This window comes from Rana temporaria, chromosome 10, assembly GCF_905171775.1.
Source record: "Rana temporaria chromosome 10, aRanTem1.1, whole genome shotgun sequence".
NCBI classification, from domain to species: Eukaryota; Metazoa; Chordata; class Amphibia; order Anura; family Ranidae; genus Rana; species Rana temporaria.
Genome location: NC_053498.1, coordinates 48955635 through 48979783, shown reverse-complemented (window position 1 = coordinate 48979783; position 24149 = coordinate 48955635). Strand labels below are relative to the sequence as shown.

General features: G+C 46.3%; 1 protein-coding gene across 1 annotated transcript in view; it reads left to right on the top strand.

The window, feature by feature from the left end:
• The window catches only part of LOC120916559 (receptor-type tyrosine-protein phosphatase H-like), a 1518207-nt gene that overhangs the window by 1447282 nt on the left and 46776 nt on the right, over positions 1-24149 (top strand). The window contains exon 20 of the mRNA XM_040327609.1: positions 6067-6202. Coding sequence (XP_040183543.1) covers positions 6067-6202 — 136 coding nt within the window. The remainder of the gene's footprint in view (positions 1-6066; positions 6203-24149) is intronic.

Genomic DNA, 24149 nt, shown 5'->3' with positions numbered 1-24149 from the left:
GGGCCCAGAAAAAACATATAAATTCACCCCCTAAGCAAGAAGGAGTAGTAGTACATGGTTACCAGGGGACAGGAAAGTGCAGGGGCCCAGGTGTGCCCGCTCATTAAGACGGCCCTGGCCCTGTCCCACTTTCATATGTCTCCCCCCTGCCTCTGGGCTCCCATATCTCTCCTCCTGGTTTCAATGCCGCCCCCATGGTTCGCCCTCCTCTTTGCTCTCCTCTCTGCGGCGTCATCTCCGCTGTATGTGCCGCTGGGACTCTCTATTGCCAAAAAAAAATAAAAAATGCCAATGGTTTGCAGTTATTCACCAGCAATTATGCAGGTTTCCTTCCCACTCAACAAGCACCTGTATGGCTGCTATGCAGAGAGTACGTAGTTTTTTTTTCTGCATCAGGGCGCAGGTAAGCTGATGGATGTGCAGTTGCTATTGCTAGATAGATATGCAGTTTTACAATTTTTACAGGTAGGTAGTGTCCTATGCCTATTTATTTATTTTTTTTACAGTTGTCCAGTCCCCTATAATGCCTTCTTCCCCTGCTGTACCTGTTGCGGTCTTCCGTGACCTCTGACTGCTCCTGCGATCTTTCAGGGAGCCCTCATTGCTTTTCTCAAGTCTCTAGGTCTCCAGTTGGCACTTTTGATGCCATTTGTGTGCGCTGGAAGATCGGTGAGGTCTCAGTCGTGTGCTCAGATTCAGGCTCAGCTCTCTAGTCTCCTTCGCTCCACTCACTACACTTCGTTATTCTGCTCCCGGCTTCAGCATTAGAGGCTTCCAGAGACACGATCCTAGCAGCACTGACCTCTTCCGCTCTCCACTCTCCAAGATCCCCCAGCAGGCAGCCGGAGGCAGGACAAGGTGCAGATTAACAGGTATGAAGTCGTTTACTGTGCATAGCCCGGGGGAGTGAGGGAGCTCTCACCTGCACTACAGTCCATTTAACATGGTTTCCTATGGAACATGTTCTGTAGTGCAAATCTGCAAAATGCAAAAAGCACTAAAAAGTGTGAATCCAACCAAAGGTCCCATAAAGAGTAACCGCTTGCCTGGATGTGGTCCCTCCTCAGACACTGTCTTAGCAAGCGATGGGACAAGAGTTCCTAGTGGTTTTAACTATGTATTTTTGAGAAAACTGTTGCCAAGGGTAGCCACACAGGTATCAGCAAGCCTGAAACACAGAAAGTGCTGGTTGAAGTTACTCAGCCTGGATTATTACATCCTATTTTTCTGCATAATTGAAGCTGTAGTTTGTGTGGAGGATTCAGCCGCCCCTTTGAGTGGTGACTCAGCGCTCGCTTTCATTACAAGTGGACTAGATGTGTTTTACACATCCCGCCAGCTTGTCACAGCAGACCCACAAATGTATTTATTTAGTTTCGATGTTGCCATCCTGCTTAGTAAAATAACATTATTGTTGGAGATACCAGTTATCCTTTGCACAGCGATTGAGTGTTTTTTCCTGTATATTCAGCGGACTTTATACATTTTATTTAATCTGGTGTAATGGTTACACTGATTCACTTTTTATGTAATACTTGTTACATTTGTTACATTCTTCATTGAGTGTTGCATTTTTTCACATTGGGGGTTGCGCTATATATTTGTCTATATTATCTCTGTGCAGATTAGTGTGACTGGTGTGTGAATGTGGGGGCGGGGTGTCACTCCTGCCGGCAAAGGGGTGTCACCCTCGGCCGTGTGAATGTGGTATGAATGTTCAGCAACATAATTGGAGCCTTGGCGCTGCGTTGCTGCTCCCAAGTCCCGTGCGGTGTACTTGGGCTAATCCAAAGTGATGTGGATGTGGGGTGTGTGCTAGGGACCACAGTGGTGTGCATGCGTGCATTCTCCTTGTGCCATGATGAATGTGTGTGTTTAACGTGTAAAGATACGTTCCACGAGGCATCTCCTGACTGATGTTCCCTCAGCAGACGAGGTATCCTCGGTCAGGGGGGGATTGTCTGGTTCGGGGGTCAGGTCATCACGTAGATCAATCTCCAGGCCCTTTCTCTCAGCAAAGTTGTGCAGAATGCAACATGCCCCGATGATCTGGTACACGAAGTTTGGGGAATACAACAGAGTCCCCCCGGACTTATCCAGGCATCGGAAACGGGACTTCAGGATGCCAAAGGTGCGTTCCGCCACTCCACGGGTACGTATGTGTGCAGCATTGTAGTTTTCCTCTCCTGGTGTTTGGGGATTCCGGAATAGAGAAATGAGATGGGGCCCAAGTGCATATGCAGAGTCACCTGGAAGGGAAAAGACAGGAGGATGTTAGTCATGCATGTGCCCCTCGTGATGTCTGCATCATGGGGGCGGACAGTCATGCCTGACTCCCATGTCACTCATCAACCAGCCAGCTGTCCCCATACACGTTCTGTTCAAATTCTGTTGGGATGGTGCTTTGACGGTATATGTAGCTGTCATGGCTGGACCCTGGGTGTTTGGCACGGACGTGCCATATGAGGCCTTGGGCATCAACTATCACCTGTACGTTGATGGAATGCCAGTGCTTCCGATTGCGGTATATGTACTCTGTGTCACGGGGGGCTATAGTGCCACATGTGTGCAATCAATGGCCCCCACGGTGCGTGGGAATCCTGCAATTCTGACAAAATCCGCCCTTGCCTTATTCTGCAGGTGCTCCTGGGTGGATCTGATGATGTGGTGGGACATGCATCTGAGGATTGCGGGGACAACCTGGTGCACAAATCTGCTCATGCTGGTTTGTGACATTTCAGCCACCACTCCACTTGTACGCTGAAAAGATCCACTGGCGAGGAAATGCAGTGTTGCCAGGACCTTGACCAGTGGCTGCACTGCATGTGAGCGATGTGTCTGGCTTGTGAAGTCATCATGCAGGGCTGTGGCTATTTCCTGGATGGCATCAGTGTTGAATCTGAAGATGCGATACACCTCAGAATCCCCCATGCCAAAGATGTTTATGCGCGTTCGGTATATCCTCTCCCGTGCCATCCTCCTCCTTCTACGCTCCTGGGCACACACTAGTAGTGCTATGACCATGCCTGCCCCTGGCATGTTGGCATACAGAAGTCTTGTCCTGGAAGTGTGGTTGCTCAGCTCGTCCGTAACGGTGCTGCTGAAGCTGCTCTCCAGCTGACCTGCACACGTCTGGTGCAAAGTTGCCCCTGCTTTATGAGGGGCAAGTTTAGGCCAGACGTACAGCTTACGCGCGCCGCACGTAGCCTGCGTCAGGCGGTCGTACGTTTGGGAATCGGCGCACCTCCCTCATTTGCATATTTGAATAGGAAATCAATGGGAGCGCAGGATGCTCCCGGCGTAAATATGCGCCTACACTACGCCGGCGTACAAAAGTTACGCAGATCGGAAGAAGCCTATTTTCAGGCGTATCTGGTTCTGTGGGTACGGCGCATAGATACGACGGTGCATATTTACACTTATGCCGCGCAACTCGAGATACGCCGGCGTAACTTCTTTGAGAATTTGGGCCAATGTCTGCAAGGTAGACAGACAGAATAGTGTAATAATTCTGTTAAAAAACAAGTAAATGCCTATTAAATTCCTTCATCTATATCACCTCCGGCGTTCTAGTTTCTGTTCTCTCATTCACTTCCTGGTTTGCGGAGCTCGTTCATGTAAGAACTACATTTCCCAGTATGCATTGCGGCACGCCCAGTAATTCACACCTCCTTAAAGTCTCTAACACGTAGGGAGCGTCCTGCCGCACAGATGTAGTTCCCAGGAGGGGGCGAGCACGTCACTGACCACCGCAGTAAAGCCTCCCTTCATGGTGGTGAGTAACAATCAGACAAGCAGGAAGTGAACAGAACAGAGAAGAAATAGAGCAACTTCTGAGCAAAAACGAACAATGAGGAAGTGAAAAGAGGAATGTCTGCAGGTAAAGGTTGCTTATTACAACCCCTTTAATGCACAGGCCTGCCTAGGTTTGCCTATACTAGAACCTGAGACACAAAAAAAAAAAAACATTTCTTTATCGTTACATCACGGGACACAGAGCGGCATTCATTACTATATGGGTTATATGGAGTACCTTCAGGTGTTGACACTGGCAATCTCAAACAGGAAATGCCCCTCCCTATATAACCCCCTCCCATAGGAGGAGTACCTCAGTTTTTACGCCAGTCTCTAGGGTGATTTATTACAGGGTCTGGAAGGCCTATGTAGGCTGGTGTGAGTTCAAGCTATGGCTTTCTCGCAAGTTTACCATCGATAGAGTTTTAAGTTTTCTCCAGCTAGGAGTGGATAAGGGATTGGCATTAAGCACAATCAAAGGACAGATTTCAGCTCTGTCAGTGTGGTTTCAGCGGCCGCTGGCCACCCACTCGCTGGTTAAGACCTTCCTTCAAGGGGTCTTGCGTATTAAACCTCCAGTTAAATCCCCGCTTTGTCCGTGGGATTTAAATCTTGTTCTGTCAAGTTTGCAGAAACAACCGTTTGAGCCGTTGGCTGAAATTCCTTTGGTTTTACTGACAAGGAAGTTAGTATTTTTGGTCGCCATAGTTTCCGCAAGAAGAGTATCGGAACTGGCGGCCTTATCCTGTAAGGAACCATATTTTATTTTTCATAAGGACAAGGTCGTTCTCCGCCCTCATCCTTCCTTCCTACCGAAGGTTATATCCAGTTTTCATCTAAACCAGGATTTGGTATTACCATCCTTCTTCCCTAAACCTACTTCCAGAAAGGAAGGGTTGCTGCATACCTTGGATATTGTCAGGGCCATGAAGGCCTATCTTAAAGCTACAGAGAAGATCCGGAAAACGGATGTGTTGTTCATTTTACCGGATGGGCCCAAGAAGGGGCAGGCAGCTGCAAAGTCCACCATCTCTAGGTGGATTAAGCAGTTAATCACTCAGGCCTATGGCTTGAAGGGGTTGCCTCCTCCAGTATCATTAAAGGCTCATTCTACTAGGGCCATGGGCGCCTCCTGGGCAGCACATCACCAGATCTCTATGGCTCAAGTTTGCAAGGCGGCAACCTGGTCTTCTGTCCACACGTTTACAAAATTCTACCAGTTGGACGTAAGAAGGAATACTGATACAGCCTTTGGGCAGGCAGTGCTGCAGGCTGCAGTTTGAGACCCTCGGATGCCGGGGGCTCCTCTTTTTTGAGTTAAATTTAAAATTTAAAATTATTTTTCTCAACTAAGTTGGATTTATTATGATTTGAGTATATCTCTAAATTAAATCCTTTTGTCTTGGAGATGTTCTCCCTCCCCTCATTGTAAGCATTGCTTTGGGACATCCCATATAGTAATGAATGCCGCTCTGTGTCCCGTGATGTAACGATAAAGAAAAAGAGATTTTTAATACAGCTTACCTGTAAAATCTTTTTCTTGGAGTACATCACGGGACACAGAGCTCCCACCCCTCTTTTGGGGACCATTTTGGGAGGCATACTGCTTGCTACAAAACTGAGGTACTCCTCCTATGGGAGGGGGTTATATAGGGAGGGGCATTTCCTGTTTGAGATTGCCAGTGTCAACACCTGAAGGTACTCCATATAACCCATATAGTAATGAATGCCGCTCTGTGTCCCATGATGTACTCCAAGAAAAAGATTTTACAGGTAAGCTGTATTAAAAATCTCTTTTTTAGCACCTACCGAAAAGGAAGTGGGTGCTCCAAAAGTTTTTTTTTTATTTATTTTCTATTGGTTGGACTAGATGGTCTGGTGTGTGTGGTTTTTTTTTCCAGCCTGACTATCTAACTATGTAATTCTGGTAAATTCCCAGGTATGCTAATGAGCTCTATTGCAGTAAATACCAGACAGGGGTTTTCCCCATTCTTTCCCACTCCAAAACATTTTTTTTTTTTTGATTGACTCTTTCCTCATTTTTCAAAAAGCCCCAAAAAATCTATTTGTTTAAATATATGTTTTTCCAATATTATGATATTTATGTATGCCCAAAAAGTTTTTTTTTGTTGGTAGAAAATGTTTCCATAATTGCAAATACGTTATATAAGGTTAGGGAATGTATCTTAGATATTAGTGATTCACAGTTTGCATATAGACCCAGAATACTAAAGGTATAATGTAATATTTTTCCTTTTTTATTCTATATAGTGCGGGAGTTGGTCGTACTGGAACTTTAATAGCTTTGGACTACCTCATCCAGCAGATGGAGAGGGAGCATCGTATTGGGATTTATAGCTGTGTGGAGAAGATGAGAATGAACAGGAGTCTAATGGTGCAGACAGAGGTAAGTAAATCAAATAGTAATATGATAATTCATTAGCAGAATTAGTGATCGCATATATGCATATTTTTTATAATAATCTGTGTGACTTTCATCAAACATTCACTGGTCATGATTTCTGTACTGGCTTTTAACCACTTGACCACTGGGCACTTAGGCCCAGATTCACAAAGCACTTACGCCGACTTAACTCGAGATGCGCGGCGTAATTGAAAAATGCGCCGCGCGTATCTTTGCGCCGTATCCTCAAAACGAGATACGCCTGAAATCCATTTTTTTCCGTCCTACCTAAAAAAAATTACACCGGCGCTTCTTCGAGCGCAAAATACGCTAGACACACCGCTGTTTTGATAGGCAAAGATGCAAATGAGGGAGATAAGGCGATCCACAAAATTAAGTGTGTGCGGCGTAGATTACGCCCTGTGCGCATCTGCTAGTTTCATGGTGTAAAATTACACTTTATAAAAGCAGCCCTAACTTTGCACCAGCCGTGTAAATGTCAGCTAAAGCAACATCATTAAGGAAGAGCTGAGCACACACACTTGCAGGACAACAATCTGTATGCCACTATGCCAGGGGCATCCATGCGCATAGCTATACTAGTGACTTTAGTAACCGAGGGTACCCCTCTTCTGAGGGAACAGCAGTCAGGAGACGCCTCGCAGAATGCATCTTTGCACAGTAAACACACACATTAATCATGGCACAATGAGAATGCATGCATGCACACCCACTGTGGTCCCTAGCACAGACACATCACATGCACATCTAATTAGATTAAACCCTAGTACCCCCAATGGTACTTGGGAGCAGTAACGCCAAGGCTCCAATTATGTCACTGTGCATTCATACACCTTTCACATGGACCTGGGATCACTTCTCCCTGGTCCTGGGGATCCCTACTCCACCAAAACTGAGGGTGACACCCTTATTTAATCAGGAATGCCACCCCCACATTCATACATCATTCACACACATAAAACAAAACGTACGTACCGTATAATAAAAAAAATAATAAAAATAAAAAAACAAAAGTACCCCAAAACTTAACGGCGGCGGCGTGAGCTACGCCTGGGCCGGCCACGGGCACGGCCAACCAGGGGAGACTCCTGGGGGGGGGTGAAGGAGGAGCCTCCCCTGGTGACTGTCCTCCTGCTGGCCTGCCCTCCAAGGTCACTGCTATCCTGGTCAGACTCAGTGTGAGGGCAGCCGTATTGGCCTGGACAGCCCGGATATTGTCCTGGACAGCCTGGGTCAGGGCACTCACCTCCTGGGCCACGCCTGATGTGGCGGTCTGCAGGTCACAAAAGCATGTGATGACCGCCAAGGAGTTTGTGGCCACATCAGTGAGTGACTCCTTAATTGAACCCAGGCTGTCCTCTATCTGGGTCAGAGTCTGGTTGATCTGACCCAGATGGCGTTTCTGCCGGGCATTGTCCCTCTGCAGATTGGCCGGCAGACATTCGGCCACCCCCTGGTCTTCTGGGTCGCCTTCCTGCCTGCAGCTGAGTCTTGTGGCCTGGGAGGAGGGGAGAGAGATACCCTTGCGGGGGAGGCCTGTTGGGGGAGGAGTGGGAGGGGCTACCCCTGATGGAGGCCTGACTGCTGCCAGCCTCAGGGGTAGCCTCAGGGGGAACCACATCCGAAGCCAAAAGGATTTCCCTGGCAATCTCCATATCTTCATCCTCACCCCCCCCCTCATCCTCCCCCCCTCAACCTCCTCATGAGGGGAGGTGTGGCCACTCCCCTCCCCTGGGGACTCCTGCCATTCTTGGGGCTCTTCTGCAGCCTGTTGTCCTGGGGATGGTGCAGCCTGGCCTGATGGCCCAGCAACCTCCTGGCCTGATGGCCCAGCAATCTCCTGGCCATCTGTGGAGGACACAAAACATTCACAGGTTGGAGGATCCCCACACTTGGCACATATTCCCTTCCCCCACCCACACATGCTAATCACCAGATAGAAAAACCCAAAAATTACCTGTCCTCGCAGGAGAATCAGATTGAAAGCCAGGCAGGCCCACCACCTGCTGGCTATGGAAACACTGGGCCACTGCCCATTCCTCCTCAGTCAGCCTGACGGAGCAGGGTGGGCCTCCTCCAGTGCCCGTGGCATGGGCATTTATTTTGGCCATCTTGTCCCGGACCAGGCTCCTAAGATCGTTGATCTTCTTTTGAATCCCACTGGGGGTCCTCATCTCCCCCTCCCCCGCATTGATCTGATCAGTAATTTTCTTAATGATCTCCTTCCTCCTGGGTGGTGATCCGGCTCTCAGGACCATGCAAATACCGCCAGAAACGGGTGATGGCCCTAGCAAGTATCTGCTTTTCTGTGATTGAAAAATTCAGCTTCCTGCGCTTCGGTGCCATAACACCCAACACTCAGCACCAACAAAAAACAAACACAACAAACAAGCACAAATACTCACAGAACAAACAGACACAGATACTCACAGAAGAAACACACACAAAAAGTCACAGAAGAAACACACACAAAAATCAAACCACACAAGCAGACAGCTAATACAAATTCAAAAACAAACACCGAAAAAACAAACAGAAAATACACTCAGAAAAAAAACACAGCCAATACACTCTACTACTCCTCCAAATCTTTTATCTAACACTAAACTCACCAACACACACCAACAGACGACAGAACAAAAGCAACTTGCTTTACGAAAGGGGAACACAGGGATGTACTTTTGCAAGGGAAGTGTGTTTGTCTGGGGCTATTTATACACAGGGCGATTCTCAAACTAAGTACGCTTGGCCTTTTTCCTATCTCACTAATTGCGCCGAGCCGAGTTCTGCACATGCCCAGTGAGGTGCAGATTCGTGCGCGCATGTGCAGTACGGCCGGCCCTTCATTTGCATGGGGTCACGGCTCATTACAATGGAGCACGCCCACTTCCTTCCCACTTGCAATAACCCCGCCTTACGCCTCGGTATTTAAGTTACGCTGGCGCAAATTTGGACGCAAATGCGCTGTGGATACGGCACTTACGACACAAAATGAAGGCGCCGTAACTTAAATGACATATGTTTGGAGTAACTTAATTTGCGCCGCTCTACGTGAATCTGGGCCATAATAACCAGACCAATTTTCAGCTTTCGGTGCTCTCACATTTTGAATGACAATTACTCAGTCGTACAACACTGTACGCAAATGAAATTTTTGCCCTTTTTTTTTTCCACAAATGGAGCTTTCTTTTGGTGGTGTTTAATCATCGTTGGGTTTTTTATTTTTTGCGCTATAAAAGAAAAAAGACTGAAAATTCTGTAAAAAAAATATTTTTTCTTTGTTTCTGTTATAAAATTTAGCAAATTTGTAATTTTTCTTCATAAATTTTGGCCAAAATGTATACTGCTACATAGTTACATAGGGCCAGATTCACAGCTGAGATACGACGGAGTATCTCAGATACTCCGTCGTATCTCTCAGAGTATCTATGCGACTGATTCATAGAATCAGTTACGCATAGATATCCCTAAGATCCGACAGGTGTAATTGTTATACACTGTCGGAACTTAGGATGCAGTACCGCGGCCGCCGCTGGGGGGAGTTTGTGTCGTAAACCAGCGTCGTGTATGCAAATTAGGAGTTACGGAGATTCACGCCGGATTTTCGCTTTCGCTACGTCGCCGCTAGTCTAGTTTCCCGTCGCAAAGTTAGTCATCGTTTTTGGTGCCTTAACTTTACACAGCAATCGTATTGCTGTATAAAGTATGCCCGTCGTTCCCGCGTCGAAATTAAAAAATGAACCTCGTTTGCGTAAGCCGTCCGGGAATACGGAATTACGCTACGTGCGTCGCCGTTCGAAGAAATTACGTCACGCCGCGCAAAGCACGACTGGAATTGCAAAACTGAGCATGCGCAGTAGGTCCGGCGTGGGAGCGCGCCTAATTTAAATGGCACACGCCCATTTGAATTGGCCCGCTTTGCGCCGGAGGCCGCCGGCGTAGGTTTTCATTGCAAGTGCTCTGTGAATCAGGCACTTGCGATGAAAACTTGCGGCGGTGTAACGTATCTACGATACGTTACGCCGCCGCTCACCTACGTGAATCTGGCCCATAGTTACATAGTTAGTCAGGTTGAAAAAAGACACAAGTCCATCCAGTTCAACCACAAAAAAATAAACAAACAAAATAAAAAACACAGTACAATCCCATACACCCAACTCCGTACCCACAGTTGATCCAGAGGAAGGCAAAAAACCCCAGCAGAGCATGATCCAATTTGCTACAGCAGGGGAAAAAATTCCTTCCTGATCCCCCGAGAGGCAATCGGATTTTCCTCGGATCAACTTTACCTACAAATCTTAGGGCCTGATCCACAAAAACCCTACGTAACTTAACTTTTGACATTTAAGTTACACCGCCGCAAAATCTCTACCTAAGTGCCCGATCCACAAAGCACTTGCCTAGAAATTTTGAGCGGTGTAACTTAAATCCGTCCGGCGCAAGGCGTTCCTAATCTAATGGGGCGAGTCGCATTTAAATTAGGCGCGCTCCCGTGCCGGACGTACTGCGCATGCTCCCGACGTTATTTTCCCGACGTGCTTTGCGCGGTTTTACGTTACGCCGAGTTTTGTGAATCGCGCCGGGTAAAAAAAGTTGCGTCGGGAAAAAAAAAGATGCGGCGAAAAAAAAAAAATGTAAAAAGAAATTTGACAGCGTCGCGGGAAAGAAGGGTCTACTTTTACATGGTGTACTAACTTTACACTTTGTAAAAGCAGCCCTAATTTTACGACGGCAAACTAATACTTATGGAGAAAAAACGAAGCGTAAAAGCTTTGTGGATCTCCGTAAGTGCTAATTTGCATACCCGACGCGGCATTTTGACGAGAAATGCCCCCAGCGGCGGCCGAGGTACTGCATCCTAAGATCCGACAGTGTAAGTCCCTTACACATGTCGGATCTTCTGCCTATCTATGAGAAACTGATTCTGTGGATCAGTTCCATAGATAGAAACAGGGATACGACGGCGTATCAGTAGATACGCCGGCGTATCCCTTTTGTGGATCAGGCCCTATGTACTTAGTTATATTATGTACATTTAGGAAAGAATCCAGGCCTTTCTTAAAGCAATCTACTGAGCTGGCCAGAACCATGTCTGGAGTGAGTCTGTTCCACATTTTCACAGCTCTTACTGTGAAGAAACCTTTCCGTATTTGGAGATAAAGGGCCAGATTCACAAAGAGATACGACGGTGTATCTCCTGATACGCCGTCGTATCTCTGACTTACACTGGTCGTATCTATGCGCCTGATTCATAGAATCAGATACGCATAGATATGGCTAAGATCCGACAGGTGTAACTGTGTTACACCGTCGGATCTTATTTGTAATTTAAAAATGGCGCGGGGGGCGTTCCCGCTGATTTACGATGAGAAATATGTAAATCAGCGAGATACACAAATTCACGAACGTACGCGGACCCGACGCAGTGTTACGACGTTTCCGTATCGGTTTTCCCGGCGTATACTTACCCCTGCTTCTATGAGGCGCAGCCAATGTTAAGTATAGCCGTCGTTCCCGCGTAGATTTGGAATTTTTTTTAAGTCGTTTGCGTACGCCGATTCAGAAACCTGCGTGCCGCAAGTTACGCTCACGCCGAAACCACTGACGTCCTAGCGACGTCAGTGGGAGCAATGCACGCCGGGAAATTTCGCGGAAGGCGCATTCTCATTTAAATCGGCGTGGGGACGCGCCTGATTTAAATGGTACACTCCCCCGCCGGGGGTTTTACGATCCGCCGCCTCAAGTTTGGAGGTAAGTGGTTTGTGAATTACCCACTTGCCTCTCAACCTTGCGGCAGCGGATCTTAAATCACATAGATCACGCGGATCTAAAGATCTGCTGATCTATGTGAATCTAGCCCAAAATCTCTTTTCCTCTAGACGTAAAGAGTGCCTCCTTGTCCTAAGTGTTGACCTAAAGTGAATAACTCAACACCAAGTTCACTATATGGACCCCTTATATATTTGTACATGTTGATCATATCCCCCCTTATTCTCGTCTTCTCAAGAGTGAATACATTTTGAGCCAGATTCACGTAGAATCGCGGTGGCGTAACTTATCCTAGATTAGTTACACCGCCGCAATTTTTCATCGCAAGTGCCTGATTCACCAAGCACTTGCGATGAAAACCTACGCCCGCGGCCTCCGGCGCAAGACGGGCCAAATCAAATGGGCGTGTGCCATTTAAATTAGGCGCGCTACCGCACCTGACCTACTGCGCATGCTCCGTTTCCTAACTCCCGCCGTGCTTTGCGCGCCGTGACGTAATTTTTTTTGAACGGCGACGCGCGTAGCGTACTTCCATATTCCCGGACGGCTTACGCAAACGAGGTTGATTTTTAAATTTCGACGCGGGAACGACGGCCATATTTTAGACAGCAATACACTTGCTGACTAAAGTTAAGGCACCAAAAAAAAGTGTAACTATGCAACGGGAAAAATATACTAGCGGCGACATAGCGAACGCGAAAAACCGTTGTGGATCGGCCGTAACTCCTAATTTGCATACCCGACGCTTGTTTACGACGTGAACTCCCCCCAGCGGCGGCCACAGTACTGCATCCTAAGATCCGACAGTGTAAAACAATTACACCTGTCGGATCTTCTGGCTATCTATGCGTAACTGATTCTATGAATCAGTCGCATAGATAGAAACAGAGATACGACGGCGTATCAGGAGAAACGCCGTCGTATCTCATTTGTGAATCTGGCCCTTAGTTCTTCTAATCTTTCCTCATAGCTGAGCTCCCCCATTCCTCTTATCAGTTTGGTTGCCCTTCTCTGCACTTTCTCCAGTTCTACTGCTACATACTGTATCTTTGGTAAAAATAAGTACAAATTGGTGAATATTATTTTGTCTTTGTGAAAGTTATAGCGTCCACAAGCTATGGTGCCAATATCTGAAAATTGCACAGGGGGTATTGCAGAGTATTGCGCAGGGGGTATTGCAGAGTATTGCGCAGGGGGTATTGCAGAGTATTGCGCAGGGGGTATTGCAGAGTATTGCGCAGGGGGTATTACAGAGTATTGCGCAGGGGGTATTGCAGAGTATTGCGCAGGGGGGTATTGCAGAGTATTGTGCAGGGGGTACTGCGCAGGGGGTATTGCAGAGTACTGCGCAGGGGGTATTGCAGAGTACTGCGCAGGGGGTATTGCAGAGTACTGCGCAGGGGGTATTGCAGAGTACTGCGCAGGGGGTATTGCAGAGTACTGCGCAGTGGGTATTGCAGAGTATGGGTATTTCAGAGTATTGCGCAGGGGGTATTGCAGAGTATTGTGCGGGGGTATTGCAGAGTATTGTGCGGGGGTATTGCAGAGTATTGCGCAGGGGGTATTGCAGAGTATTGCGCAGGGGGTATTGCAGAGTATTGCGCAGGGGGTATTGCAGAGTATTGCGCGGGGGTATTGCAGAGTATTGCGCAGGGGGTATTGCAGAGTATTGCGCAGGGGGTATTGCACAGGGGTTATTGCAGAGTATTGCGCAGGGGTTATTGCAGAGTATTGCGCAGGGGTTATTGCAGAGTATTGCGCAGGGGTTATTGCAGAGTATTGCGCAGGGGGTATTGCAGAGTATTGCGCAGGGGGTATTGCAGAGTATTGCGCAGGGGGTATTGCAGAGTAGTGCGCAGGGGGTATTGCAGAGTAGTGCGCAGGGGGTATTGCAGAGTAGTGCGCAGGGGGGGTATTGCAGAGTATTGCGCAGGGGGGGTATTGCAGAGTATTGCGCAGGGGGGGTATTGCAGAGTATTGCGCAGGGGGTATTGCAGAGTATTGCGCAGGGGGTATTGCAGAGTATTGCGCAGGGGGTATTGCAGAGTATTGCGCAGGGGGTATTGCAGAGTATTGCGCAGGGGGTATTGCAGAGTATTGCGCAGGGGGTATTGCAGAGTATTGCGCAGGGGGTATTGCAGAGTATTGCGCAGGGGGTATTGCAGAGTAGTGCGCAGGGGGTATTGCAGAGTAGTGCGCAGGGGGTATTGCAGAGTAGTGCGCAGGGGGTATTGCAGAGTAGTGCGCAGGGGGTATTGCAGAGTAGTGCGCAGGGGGTATTGCAGAGTAGTGCGCAGGGGGTATTGCAGAGTAGTGCGCAGGGGGTATTGCAGAGTAGTGCGCAGGGGGTATTGCAGAGTAGTGCGCAGGGGGTATTGTAGAGTATTGTGCAGGGGTATTGTTCTGTCTCTGCATTTCTGATATAGTGTTTCTGCCATTGTATCCCTGTCACAGCGGGTTCTGTCACAGCGGGTTCTGTCACAGCGGGTTCTGTCACAGCGGGTTCTGTCACAGCGGGTTCTGTCACAGCGGGTTCTGTCACAGCGAGTTCTGTCACAGCGAGTTCTGTCACAGTTAGTGATGTTGTAGCATATCGGTGCCACGCAGTCACGGCATATACATCGGTAGCTGTTTCATCTTCGGATCTGTCACGTCTACAGATCCATGCCATACATCATACGATGAACATTCATTCATCACACCTGTATGACTACCCACCACGGTCTGTGGGTGCATAAGCCCTGAGTGTTCAGTTAATTACCTGTCTCTGCGCTGCAGATTACTCACTACTACTTACAATAGGGGGGGGGCATCATCAGGTTCATTCACGCTTGGTGGTCTTGTCATTTCTACTCCTGTTCTCATACTTAGGTAGGCACAGAGGGACGTCGTTCTCATGTCTGGTTGTCTGTTGTCATTTTCTCTAGTCTGTGTTTCCTTAGGTTGTGCTTGCCACATGTTCCGAAATGACTAATTCACATTCATCCCTTCAACCACATGGGGGTTTAGAGTAGGGTTGCACCCTGTCATTAAGGAGTCAGTCCATGCTTCAGCATCCTGTGGAGTTTTGTCTTGGGACGGCGGTACGCTTTGGTTTGGTTCCAATTTCGTCCCAGCTACTCTCATCTACCAGCATGTTACATGTTCTTGGCATGATTCTTGAATGCAGATTAATGTGGGCCATACATGCTCTCCACAAACTGGTAAGTCAGGATGGAGGTGTTCGAAACAGAGGCAGGGTGTCGGCACACCCCAGCTCCTGCTCTTCTTACATTCCTGCAGGCTAGGTCAGCATCCCCTTGGTCCAGTCTATCAGTCCTTCTGTTTATGTGTCTGAGCCAAGTAGGTTCCTTGTCAGGGGCGGTGTTGGAATCTCCCATCCCCAGTCTTCAGACTGCCCTGCTGAAAGTATTTTCCAGGCCTGCACATGGGCCTCATCTCTTTCTCGTCAGGTTCCTTGTTTGAAGTATCTTGGCTTCAGCAGACAGTCATGCTTTCATTACCATCAAGTTACTGGAGGCAGCAATTTCCAGGGGTGCTTGGTCTGGTTTCTGTACCTTTGTTCTGGAGGCAGGGGGCCGGGCCACCAGGGTGCCCAGGGGCAAGTTTCCTATGTCGTTGTTAAATTTTTTGCCTGCTCTTTCCTGCATTAAGTTTTTTTTATCAAGGTACTCGTCCGTGGTTTGGCGAATTAGCACTTGCCACAGTTGGGCATCCACACTGATATCAACAATGCTTGCTCTCATAGCCAACTCCATACCCACAGTTGATCCAGAGGAAGCCAAAAAACCCCAGCAGAGCATGATCCAATTTGCTACAGCAGGGGAAAAAATTCCTTACTGATCCCCCAAGAGGCAATCGGATTTACCCTGGATCAACTTTACCTACAAATCTTAGTACTCAGTTATTTTATGTACATTTTGGAAAGTATCCAGGCATTTCTCAAAGCAATCTACTGAGCTGGCCAGAACCACCTCTGGAGGGAGTCCGTTCCACATTTTCACAGCTCTTAATGTGAAAAAACCTTTCCGTATTTGGAGGTGAAATCTCTTTTCCTCTAGACGTAAAGAGTGCCCCCTTGTCCTCAGTGTTGACCGTAAAGTGAATAACTCAACACCAAGTCCACTGTATTGACCTCTTATATATTTGTACATGTTGATCATATACCCCCTAATTCTCCTCTTCTCAAGAGTGAATAAATTCAGTTCCTCTAATCTTTCCTCATAGCTGAGCTCCTCCATGCCTCTTATCAGTTTGGTTGCCCTTCTCTGCACTTTCTCCAGTTCTCCAATATCCTTTTTGAGAACTGGTGCCCAAAACTGAACTGCATATTCCAGATGAGGTCTTACTAATGATTTGTACAGGGGCAAAATTATATCTCTGTCTCTGGAGTCCATACCTCTCTTAATACAAGAAAGGACTTTGCTCGCTTTGGAAACCGCAGCTTGGCATTGCATGTTATTATTGAGCTTATGATCTACCAAGACCCCCAGATCCTTCTCCACTACAGATCCCCCCAGTTGAACTCCCCCTAGCATGTATGATGCATGCATATTCTTATTCCCTAAGTGCATAACTTTACATTTATCAACATTAAACCTCATCTGCCACTCAGTCGCCCAATTAGACAGAGCATTGAGGTCGGCTTGTAAATTGGCGACATCCTGTAAGGACGTTATTCCACTGCATAGCTTGGTGTCATCTGCAAAGACAGAAATGTTACTTTTGATCTCAGACCCAATATCATTTATAAATATATTGAAAAGTAAGGGTCCCAGCACTGAACCTTGGGGTACACCACTGATAACATTGGACCATTCAGAGTAAGAATCATTAACCACGACTCTCTGAATTCTGTCTTTCAGCCAGTTTTCTATCCATTTACAAACTGATATATCCAATCCTGTAGACCTTACCTTGCACATGAGCCGTGTGTGCGGAACTGTATTGAACGCTTTTGCAAAATCCAAATATATCACGTCCACATCCACGCCTCTGTCCAGGGTGTGGAGGTAAGTACTTCATAAAAGGAAATCAGGTTTGTCTGACAACTAGTGTTGCTCAAGAATATTCGTATTGCGAATATTCGTTACGAATATTGCATATTCGAGTATTCCTGAATAACTTGAATATCGCGGTCAAAATTCGCTTTTACGAATATTTGTATTTTTTCAAATTTATTTTTAAAACAGATCACATCCTAGTGATCTCCATCGACGTCTAAAAGCATTGCTGGTATGATTAGAGACCCTGGGCCGAGTAGCTGAGGCGATCCTTTTATGTTGACGAATATTTGCTTTCTATCTCCGCCCTTCTTTTGCATCAGAGCCAATCAGAGTTCTCCTACCACAGTTGTCAGAGGTTAGCAACCTCCATAGCAACCAATAGGAACCTGCCTGCACGACCAGTATATAAGATCACTCCCAGCAGTATTTCAGTGCAGATTCACAAGGTGGCTAGAGAGAGTGGAGTGTTTATGTGCGTTTTTCCAGTGTATTGCGATCTTAGAGCTTAGAGCATTGTGCTTCCTATAGTGCTTTCAGTTCTGAGTTTCCTGCTTCTATAACCAACTGCTTTTTTCAAAGCAAAAGACCCAACAGCTTTTCTAAAAGCTCAGATTTGTGTTGTTTTGTCCAGGTTAGTGTAGCTTAGTGTTAGATAGATTTCTGTGTAGTTTAGTGTAAGTGTACATTTCTTTAAGGTAGCTTAGTTTAGTGTGTGTTTAGTCTCTGTGTTTTGTGTATAAAAAAAAAAAAAAAATTAGCTTTAGTTTAGTCATATAAGTTTGTGTAAGTAGAGTTAGTGTTTAGTGCATATTAGTTTAGTATTTGTAGTCCTCGTCCTTCAGTCTAAAAAAAAAAAAAAAAAAAGTTTTAGCTGTAGTATTTTAGTTCCTGTTTAGTAGCTGTCCGTGTCGTATGCCCCGTACACACCATCACTTTATGTGATGAAAAAAAACGACATTTTCTGTGAGTAAAAAATTACGTTTTTGAAACTTCAATTTTCAAAGACGAAGTTGCCTACACACCATCGTTTTTCTCACAATGTTCTAGCAAAGCGAGGTTACGTTCTCACCACTTTTTCCATTGAAGCTTGCTTCATAAGTAGCTTCTGGGCATGCGCGGGTGAAAAAACGTCGTTTTAAACGACGTTTTTTACTACACACGGTCAATTTCTGTGAAGTAAAAGTTGACGTTTTGAAAAACGACACATAAAATTGAAGCATGCTTCAATTTTTTTTGGTCGTTTTTTAGAAGACATAAAACAACGTTTTCCCCCACACACGGTCAATTAAAGTGACGTTTTTAAAAACGTCATTTTTTTTCATCACATAAAGTGATGGTGTGTACGCGGCAGTAGTCTACGTCTTTGTCCGTGTAAAAAAAAAAAAAAGTTTTAGGTGTAGTATTTTAGTTCCTGTTTAGTAGTTGTCCGTGTCGTAGTCTACGTCTTTGTCCGTGTAAAAAAAAAAAAAGTTTTAGGTGTAGTAGTTTTATTCTAGTTTAGTAGCTGTCTACGTCTTTGTCTGCGTCTTTGTCTGCGTGCCTGTCTTGCTAAAAAAACAAAAAACACTCCTTTCTCACATTTCCCCCCCCCCAATAAAGTTTACCCCCCCCCCCCCACATCAGCAAGTATAAGCAGCATACGTGGCCGTGGCAGCAGGGGTAGGGGAGTTACTCCCATTGCTGGGTCGCTGCCAGCACGGGGTACCTCTCGCGCCCCGTGTGAAAAATAACTATACTGGAAGTATAGATAAACACTGCGCTACTATAAAGAACTTATAAAATGCAGCCAACACCACGGAATGGATCAATTCCGAAAAACAAACAAAATAAAACATAAAGTGTAGCGCTAATTATAAGTGGGATAAAGGATTGGGTATATTAATAATTAACCAATCATTGAAAAGTGTCCGTATGAAACACATTAAAGTAGTCCATAAAAAACTGTGAAAAAATTAATAATAAATGAATCCTGAAATTCAGTTCACAGTGGATAAATGTGCAAAAAAAAAACTTCAATAAAGAAATGGTAATAAATCTTCATAGGTAAAAAAGATGTGTAAATCCAGCACCAAAATGAATGGAGGCTTACCAGAAGCTGTGGACCCAGAATAGGCATATACCTAGTGGGTCATATGCGCTTTAAAGTTGATGATACCAGCGAGGAGGTGAAGTCCAACACAGGATCAGGTGAAAGTCGATTCAGAAGCACCTTGTATTAGGTTGTAGACTTAGGTCCATATGGAGGTTCAGACACTCAATACAACGGAAGTTAGAAAAAAGAAGGCAAAAATGCACATAGTGTAAATCCGTTTAAAAGTTTACTTGATAGCAAAATCAAAAAATGGGTTACACTCACATTTTCAGCATTGGTAACAGGCATGTAACAAAGAGCAGTATTGTCAGCAAATTCCCGACATGTTTCAATCTAAACGATCACCCCCAGATGATGATCGTTTAGATTGAAACATGTCGGGAATTTGCTGACAATACTGCTCTTTGTTACATGCCTGTTACCAATGCTGAAAATGTGAGTGTAACCCATTTTTTGATTTTGCTATCAAGTAAACTTTTAAACGGATTTACACTATGTGCATTTTTGCCTTCTTTTTTCTAACTTCCGTTGTATTGAGTGTCTGAACCTCCATATGGACCTAGGTCTACAACCTAATACAAGGTGCTTCTGAACCGACTTTCACCTGATCCTGTGTTGGACTTCACCTCCTCGCTGGTATCATCAACTTTAAAGCGCAAATGACCCACTAGGTATATGCCTATTCTGGGTCCACAGCTTCTGGTAAGCCTCCATTCATTCCGGTGCTGGATTTACACATCTTTTTTACCTATGAAGATTTATTACCATTTCTTTATTGAAGTTTTTTTTTTGCACATTTATCCACTGTGAACTGAATTTTGAGGATTCATTTATTATTAAACAGTTTTTTATGGACTACTTTAATGTGTTTCATACGGACACTTTTCAATGATTGGTTAATTATTAATATACCCAATCCTTTATCCCACTTATAATTAGCGCTACACTTTATGTTTTACCTCTCGCGCCCCTACTAGTGGTAGTGGATCAGGTGGAAGGGGAGTCCGCCTCATCCGCAAGTTTTTTCCCTCGGGCAGCCGCCCGATATTGCCTTCTCAGGCTCCAGTAGTGTTGGAGTATATGGTGCACAGCAGTGCCACTGAGTCGTCAGTCCCGACTCCCAGTAGCACCTTCAGTACACCGGTGCCTTTAGGACCCGCCCCCAGCCCCCAAGAGTCCAGCCTCTTACTGTTTGACAGTGAGAGGGATATCTTGGGGGAGGCCCTGAATCAGGCAGACATCCAGTTCTGTCCTGATGGTCAGGACCTTTTGGAAGGGATGATGGAGGAGGAGGATGGGGTACCTGCTATCAGTATCCCAGAGACATCCCTTCCAAGTGGTGCTGGTGTTTTTGGGCAGGAAACACCCGCACCTAGTCAGACCCAGGCGTCGGTGAGGGGACAGCGGAGCCAGGCTAGCAGCTCCATGTCAGCTGTTTCCCTCAGCCCACCACATTTCAGCCCTGGGTCTGACATATCTGGGGGCGAAGAGGAGGGTGACCCAACATGGGTGCCACCTTCCTTGTCGGTTCACAGCAGCAGTGACGACGAGGAAGGTAGGCACCCTGGGGAAACGGTGCGCCAGGTCACCAGGGAGACCAGCGTCAGGGTCTCCACTGGTGATGGCAGCAGGAGGTGTCAGCAGCAGCAGCAGGCAGCTCCACCTGTGCGCACCGAGTCCCAGCAGGTGCAAGTCAGCGTCACCCCATCTGACAGGAGGGCGGCGCTGAAGTCACCTGTTTGGGCCTACTTCACCCTGGTAGCAGATAACCAGACCATAGCCATCTGCCATATCTGTCGTGCCAGGGTGAAGAGAGGGAAGTGCTTGGCTCGGCTGGGTACCACAGCTCTGAACCAGCATCTGCGAGTCAACCACTGGCGGGAGTATGACCAGATGAAGCGTGGTGGTGGTAGCAGCGCCACCACCACAAGTGTGCAGGGTACAGCAGCCCCTGCCACAGCTTCATCTGTTCCCAGCAGGTCATGCCCCCCCGCTCCCTCTAGTAGAGGTACTGGTACCGGCAGCCTCCTCTTCTGTGTCCTGCACTGCCGTCCGGCGCCAGGCGTCGCTTTCCGACGCCTTCAAACGCACCACTCCCTTCACCCCTGGAGACCGACGTGTGCGTTCCCTCAATTTCGCAATCAATTTCGCATTCGCATTAGTGAAATTTCGCAAAAAAAATTTTATTTATAAAATATCACGAATATTCGATTTTAACGAATATTTCACGAATATTCGTCTATATATTCGTGATATATCGCGAAATCGAATATGGCGTATTCCGCTCAACACTACTGACAACTTTTGTCTTTCATGAATCCATGCTGTCTGCTGCTTAAATCGTTTTTTTCCAGCAAGAACTCATCCATGTGGTCTTTTATTAAACGTTCCAGTATCTTCCCAACTATAGAAGTTAGACTAACAGGTCTATAGTTACTTGGTAAATACTTTGTTCCCTTTTTAAATATGGGCACCACATTGGCCCTGCGCCAATCCAGTGGTACTATTCCTGTCATTAATGAGTCCCTGTATTAGATACAGTGGCTTTGAAATGACAGAGCTCAACTCACCTAGGATCCGTGGGTGGATGCCATCTGGTCCAGGTGCTTTATCCACCTTTATTCTGTCTAAATATTTCTGGACCATATCACTTTTGAGCCATTGTGGATTTGGGGCTGTGTCACTCCCACCCCCATTTTGGACATGAGCTCCCCCATGCTCCATTGTATACACAGAGCTGAAGAAAGCATTTAATAAATTTACCTTCTCTTTGTCCTCAGTCACCCACTCTAGATTATTTTGTAAGGGGCCTACATGCTCAGACTTCACCTTTTTACTATTAATATATTTAAAGAATTTTTTGGGGTTTGTCCAACTATCTTTTGCAATCTGTCGTTCATTTTGAATTTTTGCATCCTTGATTTCCTTTTTACATATCCTGTTATATTCTTTGTAACATTTAAACAACACTAGTGTTCCTTCATTTTTATATTTTTTAAAAGCTACTTTCTTATTGTTTATAGCTTTTTTAACTTTGACTGTGAGCCACATAGGTTTTATTTTTAGCCTTTTAAACTTATTGCCCATGGGAACATACTTTGCAGTGAGGTTCCACACAGTCTTTTTGAAGAATTCCCATTTCTGTTCTGTGTTCATCGGTGCCAATAGTCCCTCCCAGTCCAAGTCCTGGAGAGCAGCCCTCATCCTTGGAAAATTTGCTCTCTTAAAATGTAGTGTTTTAATATTTCCTGTATGTATTTCTTGCTTATAGTTAACATTAAATGAAATCATGTTATGATCACTGCTACCCAGGTGTTCCTTTATCTGAACATTAGTAATAAGCTCTGCATGGTTTGAGATTATCAGGTCCAACAGAGCACCATTCCTAGTTGGGGCCTCAATAAACTGCACCATAAAATTGTCCTGCAATAGGTTTTTACATTTTTGTCCTTGAACTGTCCCAGAAGTGCCATTAATCCAGTAAATTTCTGGGTAGTTAAAATCCCCCATTATTATCACCGTCCCAGCCCTTGCAGCCCTTTCCATCTGTGCAAGGAGCTGAGTCTCCACCTCCTCATTAACATTGGGTGGTTATAACAAACTCCAATGATTAATTTTGAACTACGCACATCTGTATGCAGTTCCACCCATAATGCTTCAGCCTCATCACACTCTCCATCAACCAGGTTCTCTTTCACGCTTGCTTTGAGGTCACTTCTCACATAGAGACAGACCCCTCCACCTTTCCTTTTTACCCTGTCTTTCCGAAAGAGAATAGCCAGGAATATTAATAGCCCAGTCATGTGAGGATTGAAGCCAAGTTTCAGCAATACCGATTACATCATAGCTCTCCTCATGCGCCTGAGCTTCCAACTCACCTGTTTTGCTTGGCAGACTTCTGGCATTGGTGAACAAACACTTAAATGTATTGTTACATTTTTCTCTGGTGTTTTTCATATAATTTATAGTAGTACAAATGGCACTATTATTTCCAATGGCTGTTTGCAACATGGGAACTTTCTTGTCATCTACCATCAGACCTGCCAGTTTCACTACTGGGGTCGGAAGCAATCCTTGCTTCGTAACCTTGCCAAGCACTCCATTTGGGTCTTAAGTACCTGCAGGCGGGTCAGGGATTTATTTCATTCAGTGGATGTCCTGTTGCATAGATGCCCTGGTCATCGCCCAGGGATTTATAGTCTCCCTCAGGGTTGTGGGCTGAGCCACGTCCCCTTCACAGTCCACAAGTGGTAGGTTGGGCCAAACGACATCATGATTCTGGGCTCCACTCTCGTCTCTATTCTCTTGCTAAGACGTTGCCTGGAGAACTCATCTTTTTCCCAATTCCCAGCCTGTTCCGAGGGGGGGGGGGGCTCTCACAGTCATTTCGAGACTCATTCCCCGGGATGGAGTCTGGCCCTCCTTCCTCTGTTCAGGACTTATTTTTTTAAATGTCTTTATTTTAATTGTCATACATACAGAGAAATAAACAATTTAATGAATCCATCAATCATATCAGCTGCAACAAATCCATTCAAAATCCAATTAACAGCATTTCTCCTGTCTTAAATACATCCACAGAAAAAACAATACCTAGTTATTTGGGATAGTCCCCATTCTATCTTCCATTAGACCTGCTTCTCTTGTATGTCCTGACGGCATACTTTACTATAGGGTTGTCCCGATACCGATACTAGTATCGGTATCGGGACCGATACAGAGCATTTGCACGGGTACTTGTACTTGCGCAAATGCTCCCGATGCTTTGCCGATACTTTTTTTTTGTAGAGTGGCCCGGGAGGAGTCAGTGGCTGGGGAAGGCAGGAGAGGGCGGGGGGGTGCGGACAGAGTTTGGCTGGAGAGGGGGCGGGCAGCACACGCTGGGGGGTGTCAGGCCGGCACCCCCCTTCCATGACTGAAGAGAACGGGCGGCATGGCATGGCGGTGGAAGGTAGGAAGGACACACAGGCTGAAGTCTCGCTTTGCAGGGGGTTCCGGCCGCAGCTCTGATAAATCGCAGCTTTGTGACTGTCTCACAGTCACACAGCCGTGCAGACCGAAC